The following is a 15,022-nucleotide window of genomic DNA, read 5'->3' as shown; positions in this document are numbered from 1 at the left end:
TTAAAAAATAGCAGATGTACAAGCTCACAGCGCTTCACTTTGTGCCACGCTGCGAACTTGTACATCTGCTATTTTATTTATGTATAATTATTTATTCTTAAATCTTGAATGTGTGAGAACTAACTGTTTTAGAAGGCATTTGTAGAATGGGCCAATGGGTTCACTAATGTCGGGCCTTCTGACTGCATGCTGTGTTAGTCCTGTGTACAAGATGGATGGCATCTATAAAAGAATCACTGCCACATGGGGACTCCAGTCCACACTGACATGATGAGTCATTGTAGTGCAGTGGTGTGTGAGTGCTGCATGTTTTTCCACTATTGCAACACACACACACGCACGCATGCACGCACGCACGCAGGCACATAGGCACACAGGCACACACGTGCGCACACACACACACACACTAAAAGTGAACCGTGTGAAACTAAAATTATAGCCTATACTTCCCCAATTTGTTTTCTTCTGCTTTGTGCCCTGCATTTGTTCCATATTCATGTGTTTACCGCACTATTTTGTAGGAAGATGTTTGAAAAGAACTTCCTCAGCTCAAATTGAAGAATATATAAAATCCTAGAATGTCATTGAATTCTCTTTGCCTCAGGCCACACATATGCATCGTTTAAAAGTAGCATGTTGTTGACTTTACTACCGAGTCCCGCTTACGTTTTATTACTTGTATACATACGTTTTTTATTGGCCTACATTTATGATTTCATATTTAGATGTAAAAACGTTTTGATGAGGTTAATGATGAAGAGTTCATCATATGTAGTCTATATACCAGTAAGATGCCCTAAAGGCGAGAAGCGGTCGTGCTGAAACATCAGAGCTTCTTAATACGGCACAGTTAAGGAGCAGGAGTTAAACTATTAATCTGGCTGGTCGAGTCATCATTGTGATGTCAGAACAGGTCAGCTATATCCATATCTGGAGTCCGTGAGGTCAGATGTAGAGGCCATATAGAGATGTCTTTGCCTTATAGAGCGCAGCCTCTACGCCAGGACTCAATGGCTAAGGTTGCGACCACTATGCAAATTGTGTTTCACCTTTGTTTTTGAGTGTTTGCCGGTTTCACTGATGGGTCCGGGGGGTCCGCGTGATGGGGCTGGGCAGCTGCCCCCCGTGCCTGATGGAGCGTGACAAGAGGCGTGACGCACGGACAGACAGAAGGACATGATCTGCAGGTTTTCATACTAAATTCGAAAAACTAGGCAATACCTGTAGGCTATATATGCTGTGTGGCTAAGTAACTCCTAGCTCTTGACAAATCATATTGAACAATCAGATTCAAATGATTAGAGCTGATCAGTGAACTTAACATTGCCAAAGCCCCACTCACTGACCATGTTGCTTGAACAGGTCAACAAGACCTCTCTGACAAGTCTGACTGTTACCCGGGTCAAAGTTCAAGTCTTTATTTATCAAGTGCAAAATACAGCCAAATATAGACCTAGTCATCAATGCTGAGTGTCAATGAAATGTTTGGGAAGCTTTGATAAATACCAAAAACATAGCCTTCTGTAGGGTTAATGTCTATATATAGCTTATAGGCTTAGCTTATAGTCAAACTCAAAGATGAATAAATTACAAATAAATCTCTCTGTCAATGGATAGTATAAACAGAGTGGCATGCTGACATCATTAGGCCAGTGCAATGAATGCCAGGTGTATAAAGTGGCTGCAGTAATAGCTTGTATACTGTACAAAATAACAGCACCATAGCTGCAGAGGGATTATCGATGGAATGTGCCCTTTAACTTCCTATTCTCTTATTAGGCAATGAGTAACCCTAGTTTGTTTATCCTCAGCCTCTCCTATTATAGAGCACCGTATGTAAACAATGGCGGGGAAAATGAAACGGCAGTGGATGAACCAGTGCCTTGGAGAGACGCTTGGGTGGCGGGGGAGAGGCAGAGAGAAACCGAAACCAAAGAGACCGAGCACCCTGCAGATGGCACAGCCCCGCCTGCAGAGACTCTCGTCCACCGCAAGGGGTCAGCAAACCAACACAGGTTCAATACTTTGGGATACCAGGCAAGTGGTTGTGTGTGTGTGTGTGTGTGTGTGTGTGTGTGTGTGTGTGTGTGTGTGTGTGTGTGTGTGTGTGTGTGTGTGTGTGTGTGTGTGTGTGTGTGTGTGTGTGTGTGTGTGTGTGTGTGTGTGTGTGTGGGTGGGTGGGTGGGTGGGTGGGTGCGTGCGTGAGTGAAAAGTGTAGAGCAGCAACTTCTAAAAGAGACTCAGAGTCTCTGACTGACAGTTTGGTACAGCAATTATTGAATTATGAAACTTTTATATAACACTGGAACAGATTGACAGCTTGGAACAGCAACAATTCCACGAAACATTTATGTAACTGACTAGCAAAGGTTGTGGTGCATATGTATTGTGTGTGTGTGTGTGTGTGTGTGTGTGTGTGTGTGTGTGTGTGTGTGTGTGTGTGTGTGTGTGTGTGTGTGTGTGTGTGTCAGCCTGCCACCAATTAGATGTACTGATCTATTTTTGGCCACTTATGAGTTCTATTGGTAGCTAATGGGACCTAAGTGCCTTATCTACTGTAGCTGCCATCAATATTTGTCAAAAGGATTTTTGGATGTGTGCGACTTCTTTTGATCTTGCCTGTATGCGTGCACATTCCAATTCTCCAGAGGCGAACAAGGCAGAAGGTGGTGACAGATCTAGCGACTGTGAGCAAGGCAGCATCGGCAGGAGTCAAACCCAGAGGCGCGCTGAGGCAGGTTCTGTTCAGCCAGGGAGTGTCTGAGAAGAACCCTACGCCTGAGGTATACTGTTCACATGACGTCCTCCTACACTGTCTGAATGCACACTGATTGACACAGCAACTATCTGAACACATACTGACTGACACAACTATTATGTGAATACATACTGACTGACACAAAACTATTGATGCACAGATACAGACAGACCTGGCCTCTAGCTCACACGAGTTGACACAACCCCTGTCTTGGCTGTACTGAGCAACAGACATACACGTCAAAATCCTTGAGTTCTAATTCAATCTCAATAACTTGAGAATGCACTCTTTCTCCGAAGAGGCCTTGAACAATCAGAGAGCTCCTGTTCTGTGAAAGATCTCTTGTTTATCTCTGTTCAAAAGGGAGTATGCATGTCTGTCTGCAGATAAAACATTCTTCTTCTTTTCCCACTTTTTAATCAACTCAATGTCCTCAGAATAAGAGTTACATTCATACTGAGGATACGGTATGATTCCCCCCCGTCGTTACTGTTTTTTGCTAATATATTGTTCTCTCTGCATTCTTCCCTCCTTCCCTTTCTCCATCCTGCTTTTCTGTTTCCACCCCTCGTTTCAACCTACCTGTATCATTCTCTCCATCTCCCTTCTGTCTCATGTTCTTCTTCGGTGTGTTTCTTTCATTCTATTGCTCCCTTGTTTTCTCTTTCCCTCTCATTCTGTTCGTCCCTCTGTGTGTCTCTGCACCCATCAGAACCGGGGTCAGTTGGACCTGTTGAAGCAGTCACTGCAGGCCTTCCCCGTGCCGGTGGATCTGAGGTGGAGATGGGAAGAGAAGCTTCTTGGAACCACGTTGGAAAAAAGCTGGACTGAACTCGTGCACTCCCATTCGGTACAGCAAATCTACCAAAACCTATGCCTAAGGAGCCCCCCACACCATTATGTATTAATGTATTCATTAAGCACTCATACTGTATCAGTGTGTTCTTGGAATACAGCGTAATAACAACGATAAATTACAGCATAGTCTATTTCAGTTCCACTTCTTAATTACACCATGGTTTCATGATCACACGCTTTCTAAGATGTCTTAACCACTACATTATTGCCTCGTCTGTCTGTGAGTTTTGTGCTTTCTGTATGCATGATTGTCCTCTTCTCTTCTTGTGGCCAGACAATGTCTAAGACGCAGAGACACCAGCAGGAGGCGCTATGGGAGTTTGTCCATACTGAGCTCACCTACATCAACAAGCTCACAGTCATCAAAGATGTAAGAAGACAGTCATTCAGAGCCCGACCACACGGCATCCTCCTATATTACATTGGGTGGAAAATATATATTTTTTACATTACTTAAAAGTTTTTGTCTCTTTCAGTTGGTTATTGCTGCCCTGGTCAACTTGCATCAGCATGGATTTCTCCTGGAGGTCAGTATGCAGGAGCAGGCAGGAGCTCTGCTTTGTTCTAAAAGGCTCTCAAAACATGGACAATCATATTCACACAGCAGCCGTTTTACTCTACAAACCCGCAGTCTTACTTTCCACTGCTCTACATTCTAACACGCTGAGAACATCCGTTGTAACCAAGCACGCAGATAGCTGTGGAACATTGAGCTCAAGAACAATAACATCAACAGTCATTTTGATTTAAATTTTCCGCTGAGAATGCGGAAAATGTCACCCAAAGCTAGAGAGTACAGTAGTACATTTTTAAATCAGTTTCCTTCTCTGTTCTTCTGTCAGGTGACACCTGAGCTTCTCTTCTCCAACCTCCCCTCCATTCTCAGTGCCCACCGCCTGTTCTGGCAGGAAGTGATGTATCCCATGCTAAGGGAAGTTCGGAAGACTGGGAGACCCTTCGACCCCCTGAGGTTAGAAGCTGGGTGTCTTCAGGTAATAGTCAGTTGTTAGATGTTATGAATAGAATAGAATGCAAGTTACATCTGGTAACAGTTAGTTGTTGTGAAGAGAGACTTTCGCACACTCAGTTCCTCTGTTGCAGGTGCCTAGGCAATAAAGCATTAGAAGTGGGAATCTTGAAAAGACTAGCCCACCCACTGCCACTTGCAGGTTCAAGATATTTATCAAAGCAACGTTTTCGGACCTTCATCAAGCTTGATGAAGGTCTATTGACCGAAACGTTGCTTTAATAAAACAGTTGTTAAAAGTTTGTCCTGCACAAATTACAAAACCAACCTAGAAGTTGGGTTTCTGCAAGTAAAAGCAAGCTGTGTTAGATGTTACTAAGAGTGTCATTTGTTCTGTTGTCTGTTTTATCTTTTGATTTCAATGTTTCCTTTAACCTAAACTAAACCACGCTTCCTGTAATTTTATCTGCTTCTGTTCTTCAATTCTCTTCCTCTGCTTTTCCTCTAGTTCCACAAACGCTTCTCTTCCTATTTGCCATATTGTTGGGAGGAGGAGGACACTCTAGAGTTTACACGAAGAGAGATGGATACAAACCCTCACTTCTTTACATACGTCCAGGTATTATATACACTCAACCTGCAGTGCACATACACTCAAAGAAAAACATATTCAACTTTATGTGCATGAGTCCAGACAATACTTAATACGGCCTGACACAGGCCGTAGCCACATTACGCTCCACAGCTGAGAACAAAGGGAAATGCCTAGCCCATGGTGTTATTGTTGTTTATGATGTGGTTTTGCACTGTTTTCATAACCTGTGGGTTATTAGTCATTCAGTCAGTCAGTCCCTGCAAGGACAGCTTACTTGTCACACCAACATTCTCTCATAATGACTCAGCCTGCTCTCGTAAACGTAAGGCGTTAATTTCTGTAACATCGGCAAAAATGTATGCGCTGACAGTTAAGTGTCCCTGCAAGACTTCCTTTCTTTCTTTGAATCACTGGAACTGGGTGTTTCTTTAAAGGCTTAATCTTTCTCTCATCTGGATTTATGATTAGAAAGAGCCACTGGCAAGCTCTTGAATCATGAGCTGAAGTACATTGTCTAGCATATCAAATATGTAGGCTAGCACCTTATGGTGGTGTCACTTTGACAACCATGAATAATTATCTTTTGTTTAACAGCTGTCACAGGTGCAACAGAACAGGTGTCATTCTTTCAAACAGTATTTTTGAATGGTGGATTTAATTTGCAATGCATGAATGACTGGCCTAATGACTGACTAAGAATAGACTGACTGACTGAATTAATGAATTAATTAACAAATTAATATCTAAGGTAGCTGCTTCCACTGAAAATCAGATGGGACTTTTTTTCTAGACTTAATGCTTATGTCATTGTCCTCAGTGGGTGGAGACACACCCTCAGTGTGAGCGGATGCGCGTGGGAGACATGCAGGCCAAGCCCCACCAGAGGATCACAAAGTACCCTCTGCTGTTGAAGGCTGTGCTCAAAACCACCCAGGACCCGCACGTACAACACAAAATACGACACATGGTGAGAGAACAGTGTCCCGGGTCCGATCATGACTGCACGTTGTTCTCAGTGTTGTTGCATGTTCTCCATGTGTTCATATGGGTTTCCCTCCCTCACCAAATTACATACAGTACATTGTTAGGCACTTAGTGCCAGGGCATACAATATGCAAGCCTTTGATCTGGAGTTGGTCCCCTGCTTCAGTTAGGACGCTGCATCTCGGTTACGAAAAGAAACCCACGTGGTCCACTCATGTGGAGGCGTGGCCAAGTTGTTGACTAGGCAACGAGCTCTGGCCAATCGTAGTCTGGTCTTTTCGTAACCGAGATGCAGAATGTAGTATTTACTAGGGATGTCCCGATACCACTTTTTTGCTGACCGAGTACAAGTACGAGTACTTCATTTTGAGTACTCGCCGATACCGAGTACCGATCCGAGTACAATTAATAATACAAAATGTCTTTAAATTACCTTTTTTTCTTTTTTTTTATCAGATGTTCCTCACTTTTGGCTGTATATAACACATTAAATTGCATTGCTTTCCCAAAACATGGCACACATTTCACTTTTTTTTTTTTCAGGTTTAGCCCATGTACTGTGCATGTTCTTCTAGATCTGCTATGCTCAAACATTTTGTATTTTTACATTTGATACTTTAACAGAGAGAGAGAAAGGTGAAGTGGCGGAACACACAGGGTACTCGGGCGCTTTGTGAGCAGTATCTGGCGAGTACCGATACCGCAAAATAGGCCGGTATCGGGGCGAGTACCGATACCACGAGTACCGATACCGCATCCCTAGTATTTACCCAGTTAGGACGGGTAAAGCCCATAGGGAAGAGAACAGGTACTGTGCAAATGTACGAATAAACCAAATAAAAACAACAATAAACTAGAAATTCTGGGAAATTGCAAGTGTGGTTGCACTGACGCGAGTCGCGAGGAATCCACTGGGGAATGCATTCCGTCTTACCATTTAATTATATATTGTGATGTCAAATGAAGCATGACCAAAAGCTTCACTTTTCTGTTATGTAAAGGTTCATAAAAAGCAGGTTCACTGGAAAAAAAGACCCGCATTAACTTGATCGATCAGTAGTTCCCAGAGGTTTAAGACTGATGACACGTCTTCCTTTGTCTATCCTCCAGTTGTCCAGTGTTAATGGTTTTCTGGAGAGCATCAATGACTACATGAGGCTGAAAGATGAAGAGCTGGCTCTCTCTATTTCTGCCCAGAGAGTGGAGGGATATGTGGTGGAAGGGATAAATGAGGAAATTGACAAGGTAAGACATCTCAGGAAGTCCGGGATGGGGGGTGAGAACATGAGAGGAGCATTGATGAGATCCGGTGTTAAGGTCATGGCTTAATTTACACTTTGTCTCATAAACCTTTGGATAATCATATTTATGACGTCAGTGTTACCCAAACAGGGATGCTGGATCTGAGATATATAAAATATTCACACATAAAGAACCCACCATATCTAAAGAACTGGCTGTGTGCACAATTAATCTGGCACTGATTGGCCCAGTGGTTTGTGATATTAGCCATGGACACACACACGCACGCACGCACGCACGCACGCACGCACACACACACACACACTCAGAGTACAGGTATGTGTACAGTATATCTGATGGCAGGCATCGTAACCACTCAACTAATGACAGCCAGGCACGACTGAAGATGAAAGAAAGCACAAATAATAATGAGAAAATGGGCAAATAATCATTCCAACATGTTGCACCAATGATCATTATTATTTTATCGTTGATGTTTGACATGTCACATTGTCAATGAAAATTCTCAATGATTTTCATCATTTCACAGCATGTCCGAGAGCTTTGTCAGTTTGACTTAACGGGCCCAATGAAAGGGGTGGGTCCTGGGACTGTACGCAAACTGCTCCTGGAGGAAAACCTAAAGGTCCGTGCTAGGAAGGACAGTAAGGTGTGTACTCAATTAATGTGATTAATTACTCCCAGATCAGATAACATGTGATTATTTACTGCTGTTCCTGTTTCTACATACAGTACTAAACATTGAGGACGAATTAACACCTTAAATCTCTTTGATATTTCTGTGTTCATTATTTCCGTCATGGCGTCATGTAGCTGGAGGTGGTGGTGGCTCTACTCTTCTCAGATGTCCTCCTGATAACCAAAGTTCAGAAGAAGGCGGAGAGGCTGAAGGTCGTGCGTCCTCCTTTGGCCTTGGACAGAAGTCACTGTTCAGCACTCAAAGACGGCAGTAAGTTGAAGCTCTTTTATTTAACCTTCATCATACATACTGTATGAAAACACATTGTAAAGTGTTTTGGAGAAAGGCACTATATCGTCGTTGTCGGGTGGAAACCTCGTATCTCCAACTTTTAAATTTGTATGCTTTTCCACGAAGTAAAGCCCTGCTTCATCACACAAGGCTGTTGCACAAAAGTAGTGAAAACAGCAGATCTACAAGCACACAACGCCTCGCGGTGCGAGGCATTGTGTGCTTGTAGATCGGTGCTTGTTTGAATCATTTAAAAATGATAAATATAAAACAAACGGTTTTGGACATACAAGGTTTTCACCAGACAACGACGATATAAATGCACCATTTACTGTTTATCTTGAACATCCTGGAACTTGATCAGTCTTATAATAATCCTGAGCACATACAGCTTTCTCCTCCACCTCATCATTTGGTTCTCTCAGGTTCCTTCGTTGTCGTGGAGCTCAGTGAACTTGGCTGTGCCATGAATGTCTACATATTCTCTACAGCCACACCAGAGAGCTCCCTCACGTGGGTTTCCACCATTCACCAAGCACAGGTTACCACAGACAATTCTTACCCTCATTGCTGATGGGACAGCTATCCAATTGTTTTTATTTCGCTATAGTGGCATTATTGTCGCTCAAGCTCAGAAATAACAATTTACGTTAATTATATCAAACGAACACATTAATACAAATCTAAATGAAAGAGGGGACATGGTTGGGCTGCTTATTAAAGATTCATTGAAGTCTATGTACCGTCATTTTAATTGTGAGTCTTGTTAATTGACAGGAGACGCTGAAGGGACTCAGAGAGACAGAGAACAACAGACAGATGGACAGCCAGAAACTCCAACAATCTGAGACCATTACCAAAACCAATATGGCTCATAAGGATCAAATTAAAAACCCACTTAAAAAATCTGGAAATGAAACATTTGTAGATAACCTCATCGAAGAACCAGTTTTTGCGCAGTCGGTTAATGGGATGTTGACATCCAGAGTGACAGACACAACGTACCGGCACTCAGAGCCGAAGGTCACCAGCAATGGTCCTGGGTTATCTGGACAGCAACACAGGTTCAGCGACACTCAGCGCAAATCGGCGCACGGGACCTTCTCCCGCCGGGCCATCAAAAAAAGACAAGAGACGGACGGCAGGGAATGGATAGAATTGGGGGTGATAGGAGATCAACAATGGGAGCAAGACGAGTTTGTGGTTGAATTTCGGGGGATAAAAGAGAGGGCGACCTGGAACCACAACAACAGGCAATCAGCCTCTGAGTTGAGCAACGGTGTCCTGCCTACAGATGCGGCAAAGCCTTTCAGAAGCAAACCCAGCGGGCCGCACTCTCTGTTGATTGGTGGAGTGTACCCTGATGTGGACTACCCACTGCCCCAGGCTGGCACTTCCCTTCCTCCTTACAGAGAGCACCAAACACTGAGTTCTACGAGGAAGTCTGAGTTTCGAGGGTTCCCCGCAGGAGCTCGAGGGAGGTCGTTGCGGAGGCACTCGGAGTCACGGCCAGCGTACCAGGGGCCCAGGAGAGACTCTTGGCACGGCCATTCTGCGGGCGAGGCTCCCCTGTCGGACTCATGGAGCTTCTCGAGCAACCTGAGGTCTCCTAAATTACGGCGGAGGAGACCAATCAGCAGCCACCACGGTGCTCTTCCTCAGATGTACGGCCAGCAGCAGCAGTTGAGAGGGTCAGGAGCAAGCGTCTGGTCTGCTCACACCAACTCTTCCTCCAACTCGGACTCAGATTGCAACCAAAAGCACAAGGGACAAAGATCGGTTTCTTCCTCTGGCCAGAACACAGACTCCCACCTGGTGCTCAAGCTGGGATCCTTGAAGCAGCTGAACCTGTGGGACGCGGTCGGTGACAGGGTTTCCCCGGACCTCCAGAACCGTTCTGAGCCTGAGCAGCCCAATGAGGTGCGCGAGCAAAACTCACAAACAAGAAGGCCCAAATTAAAGGCTCAGAGGAGCTCCTCCATTCCAGACCTGGTCACTCACGGTGGACAGGGACCTCGTCAGGAGTCTCGTAAGAGCAGTCTGCCAAGAATGGACGCCCCTCCTTATTCTGCCCTAGGTTTGGATCCACGGGCACGCTCCTCCACTCTGGTGGGCTTTCTGGAACGAGCCAAAGAGAGGGGCCAAACTAACGGGAAGCTGCACGCCAACCTCAAAGCGTGGAATCTGCCTCCGTCCCCTTCTTACTCCACCACTCCGTCACAGTCTCCCATCAGTGAAGGAGACCGGGATACAGAGTGGGAGGAGGTGGAGGTCATGAGATGCAGAGCTCCCACCGTGAGTAAAGGATGGAGGGAGCAGCTGGTGGACGGAGATGAAGATGAGAGGAAGAGCAGGTAAGGAGGAGGAGAGGCTTCTATTCTATTCTATTCTATTCTATTCTATTCTAAAGACAAATAATGAATATGAATTTAGTGGATAATGTTTCAGCTGTGTATGCATTTATTTTTGGTAGAACAAAACAGTTATCAGCTGTAGAATCTTGTCTTTTGCAATGAGTTACAGTATTCGTGGGTGGACAATGGCTGTTGGAATGGAAATTAATAGTTTCTATCTTGGTGGCACTGCCTACATCTAGGCCTAATCAGATTCTCGAATCTCGATTTGAATCTTAATACAAAATGAGACATGCAATGGAAATACTGTATAGTTTATAATGACACAGCAAGCATATTTTTAGATATTGCTTAGGTTTAGATTATTATTTTACATTAAATCGTGTAGTGAATAATTGTGGATCACAGACATTAAATTGGGGTTTGGTTAGTTAAATGCTCTATGTATTTAAAAAAATATATATATATTTTTTCAACTCTGATCTCTAATTCTCTACATAACTATTATTAAAAACATGTGTTGCCATTGGTAGCACTTGTTAATACAACTTCATGATACTGTATGTTCTGGATTGACAGCTAGACATTTTGTTGCATTTTTCAGATATTTTAGATAAGGGTATTTTAGTATTTGAATTATATATTATAAAACATAAATAAGGCAATGCACGTGGGCAACATTTTGCTATGCTCTACTACTGCAAAGTTATTAAAAACACAGAACTGTATTATATGATATCCATACACAAGGTCACATAAATGAGGAATATAACTTTCTAATTAAAGTAAAAATGATTAATGTGATCAATTCAACATCTAATGTTATATTTAATATTTAAGTACAGTGCAGCATGTGCATGCTTTGATCACTGAAACAGATATGTTTATTTGTATAGCATATTTTAACAAGGCAATTAAAGGGATGTACTCAAAACATTAAAAGCATTAACACAGTGCCAAAGAAACACACTACACGGTCATTTAAATGTAATAAAAATAGTTATTAGAATTTAATAATATAGAAAATAGACATAAAGGAAGCTAGTGTAAAGATGTGAGAACTGGAGTGATTAATCCACTTTCCTATTAAGCAGCAGCGTTCTGAATCAACTGCAGCGGTCTGATAGATTTCTTTAGGGAGACCTGTGAAGACACCATTATATTATAGTTGTCAAGTCTAATGAAGACAAATACATGGAAAAGTTTTTTTTGCAATTTTTCTTGCAACAAGTCCTTTAATCCTTCATAGCTATAGGCTATTGTTATTAATGTTTATATTCTTAAGGTGATAGTAGGCTGACTTTGTAATTGTGGGTGTTGAAATTCAGGCCTGAGTCCATGACTGCACCAACATGACTGTTGGTGCTGTTTTTTAAGATTACTGATTGAAGCTGAGTATAGCTTTTTAATCATTCCTACTTCAGTTTTGTCTTTGTTTATTTGAGAACATATTGGCACATCCAGGTATAGCACAAAACATATATACTGTAGTAGGCTATTTTCTGAACAATCACACAGAACCAACGTGATGCTTAATACACTTGCTCTTTCTTCATGTAACATTTGTTATCTTACAAACATATTTTAGACAACACATTACTTACTGCAATGTATGTACGCATGTTCCTCCCAGACAATGATGTCTGTGGGCAAGGCTTTGAAATAACTATTTAGGTCATTTAACACAAAATCATCCTCTGAAACCAAAGTGTATAACGTTTTGGTCAGGGTAGTACCATGTTTAGAAGCAGAAATATCCACACACAAGAGCTCCTCTTAAAAGCATTTTTAATTTGCAAAAGAGGTAACAGTCTGAGCCAAGCTGAAGTCAGACTGTAGGAAGGTCTGAGGAAGAGTCTGTTTGGCTCGAAATGTTACCACTTTCTCAAAATAATTGTAAACGGATGCTATTTGAAGTCATTGGGTATTTTTGGATCCACCAATTATTCTATCTGGTTGTGTGTATTTTATTACCATTTTATTGGGTCAGCTCACCTGTTAAGTCATATCAGACGTAATGGTACACATTAGGGGTGTAACGATACATTTAATAGCGATACAATACGCATCACAATACATGGTTGGCGATGCGATACGATTCAATTCAATGATTTAAAATCGATATAGTAACTATTTAGCAAAGAAATGTGTGAAATGTGTCAATAGTGCAGTTTTTTAAGGGAAAATATTATTATGGATATAAATAACTAAACACTGTGATTCTCTAGAGGACATTGTATTTCAACACATATGGACAAACCCACACCTTGACATGAACCCAGAGATTTCACACATTTATCGATAGACCAAGAGTGGAATGGAAAAGTAATTAGACCCCTCTTTTTCATTTTCTTCTTAAAATTGCTAAATACAAGGCACAAGTACTTATGTATCCATACAATCGATTATTTGCATTGCAAAACTATTCGAAAACAATTATTTGCATTGTAAAACTACGATACGATACAAAGCCAAACGGCACGATATTTTGCTGTTTGCATATCGATATAGTAGATCGTTGCAAATTAAAAAGTTTTTTTGATTCAGTTACTATATCGTTATACACCCATAGTACACATATACTACAATAGTCATATTGCATAGTTTATTGTGACTCCTTCGCTTAAATACAGTATTAAATATATAGAGTTCAGTATTTATTCTCTGTCTCACTTTCCTTATGATTATTTCCTTTTCAAATCTTTCGAAGAATCTTGTTTCAGTAGAGATTTACATCCTGTGAACGTTTAGTCTAGACTGCCTGTATTTCAATTGTCTTTGCTTGTCAGTCTTTTTTTATCTTGCATTTATATAGGACAAAAGTAAGGTCCAGGTGCAAGGAAAATATCCTGCGCCCTGACAGAAACTTGTAGGCATATAAATATTACAAAACAAAGCTTTGGTCCCTGGAAGATCTAAGGACTGAAACATTATTTTGAAATAAAGATTATTTATTTTGACAGTTTCAGAGAGTGAGCAGAATCGTTCCCCTTTTGCCTTTATATATCTTCTATGTTGGGTGGAAACCTCATTATGTCCAGAACTGACAAAAGTATCAAAATGAGCTGATCTATAAGCTTAAAACGCACCGTCTCACACCGCGTTCCGAGCTTGTTTGATCTGCTACTTTTGATACGAGTATGATCAAGTAGTAGGGTATTCATTTTTGAAAAAACACAAAAAGTTAGAATAGCGTGATAAGAGGTTTATCTGTCTGCCCGACAGTGACGATATATTCAACCATTGTTTGAATAAATATCTAAATAAATATCTTTCATTCCCATCTCCTCCCTCCTTCTGTAGCTCTGTCTTTGCCGACGGCGTAAATGTGGACTGGTCAGGGTGGTGCTTTGATGATGAAGAGGTCATGGATCACCTGAACCCTGGGGATTACCCCATCGGAGGAGGTGAGGGGCTGATGGAGGGCATCAGCAGAACTCTGACCGCATGGGACATGAAAAGATTCACAGAGCAAGAGGAAGGAGAGGTTAGCCAAGTCTAGTTCTGATGAGGCTACAGAGACAAATGGGAACTCTTTTGCAAGGGCACCAACCTGCGCGGGAGTGTAAAAACAGGTAATAAAGACCTGTGCACCCACAGTGGATTCAAGTATGTGTTCCGAGATACACACTGTAATGCAACTGACTAACTCCTAAGACAGTTATAAGTCTACACTGTGCCAAAGATACTGTAAATGTGTGAGCTTGATGTATACAGTAGGAGTAGTACTCCTCTGCCCAGGTTTAATGTGCCTCATTGTCAGATCGCTGTCGGGCAGAAACCTCTCGACCCCGTTTTGAGATTAGATCTGCTACTTGCTATTTTTTAATTTGTATCTTGCAAAGTAGGCTGGGCCTAGGCTGCTTCTGCATATAAAGATCTCTAATTCCAATATATAGGCTAACACTGCCTTTGTAAATATGCATCACCATGTCGAATTATGTAACATTCTTTTTTATTACTTTTTTTATGAAATGCCAATATTCTTAAAGTCGTGACTTGTGTAAATATCATGAGCTTATTCATTTGAGTTTTTATTTATATGAATAATAATTTCACTTTTGTCTTATTCATTTCACTTAGAAATTGTATATAATAATGAAAAGCAGCTTTAAAACTGTGCATATATATTTTTTATTATCATCATATTCAAAAGAAATACAGCCTACTACAGGCTATACAGAACACATATACACACACACACACACACACACACACATAAACTGCCGGAAGAAAAAGGTTACATTGGAATCATACAGATATACAAATAATG

At 41.8% G+C, this 15,022-nt stretch overlaps 1 protein-coding gene across 2 annotated transcripts; it reads left to right on the top strand.

Annotated features, from left to right (window-relative positions):
- Nucleotides 1–1,417: 1,417 nt before the first annotated feature.
- Nucleotides 1,418–15,022, top strand: plekhg6 (pleckstrin homology domain containing, family G (with RhoGef domain) member 6). 2 transcript variants are annotated; one of them, XM_080720599.1, is made up of 14 exons: nucleotides 1,418–2,037; nucleotides 2,649–2,783; nucleotides 3,471–3,608; nucleotides 3,891–3,986; nucleotides 4,093–4,143; nucleotides 4,459–4,608; nucleotides 5,092–5,202; nucleotides 5,996–6,145; nucleotides 7,273–7,407; nucleotides 7,955–8,074; nucleotides 8,239–8,374; nucleotides 8,821–8,936; nucleotides 9,173–10,749; nucleotides 14,053–15,022. In XM_080720599.1, the coding sequence occupies exons 1-14, from the start codon at nucleotides 1,783–1,785 to the stop codon at nucleotides 14,249–14,251; spliced, it is 3,369 nt and encodes a 1,122-aa protein (XP_080576725.1). In that variant the 5' UTR covers nucleotides 1,418–1,782; the 3' UTR covers nucleotides 14,252–15,022. The 2 variants fall into 2 exon arrangements, with proteins under 2 accessions (XP_080576725.1, XP_080576726.1); XM_080720600.1 differs by lacking the exon at nucleotides 5,996–6,145.

The sequence above is a fragment of the Nannobrachium achirus genome, assembly GCF_963921795.1.
Source record: "Nannobrachium achirus genome assembly, chromosome: 2".
Taxonomy (NCBI): Eukaryota; Metazoa; Chordata; class Actinopteri; order Myctophiformes; family Myctophidae; genus Nannobrachium; species Nannobrachium achirus.
Note: the sequence above shows the minus strand (reverse complement) of the source record. Positions and strands in the feature narration are given on the sequence as shown.

Excerpts from the sequence above, each read along its gene's own strand:
- plekhg6 (XM_080720599.1), top strand. The coding sequence starts at position 1,783 with ATGAGTAACCCTAGTTTGTTTATCCTCAGCCTCTCCTATTATAGAGCA. Across the intron at positions 3,987-4,092 it reads AGCTCACAGTCATCAAAGAT|TTGGTTATTGCTGCCCTGGT; the intron begins GTAAGAAGACAG and ends TGTCTCTTTCAG. Across the intron at positions 8,937-9,172 it reads CCACCATTCACCAAGCACAG|GAGACGCTGAAGGGACTCAG; the intron begins GTTACCACAGAC and ends GTTAATTGACAG.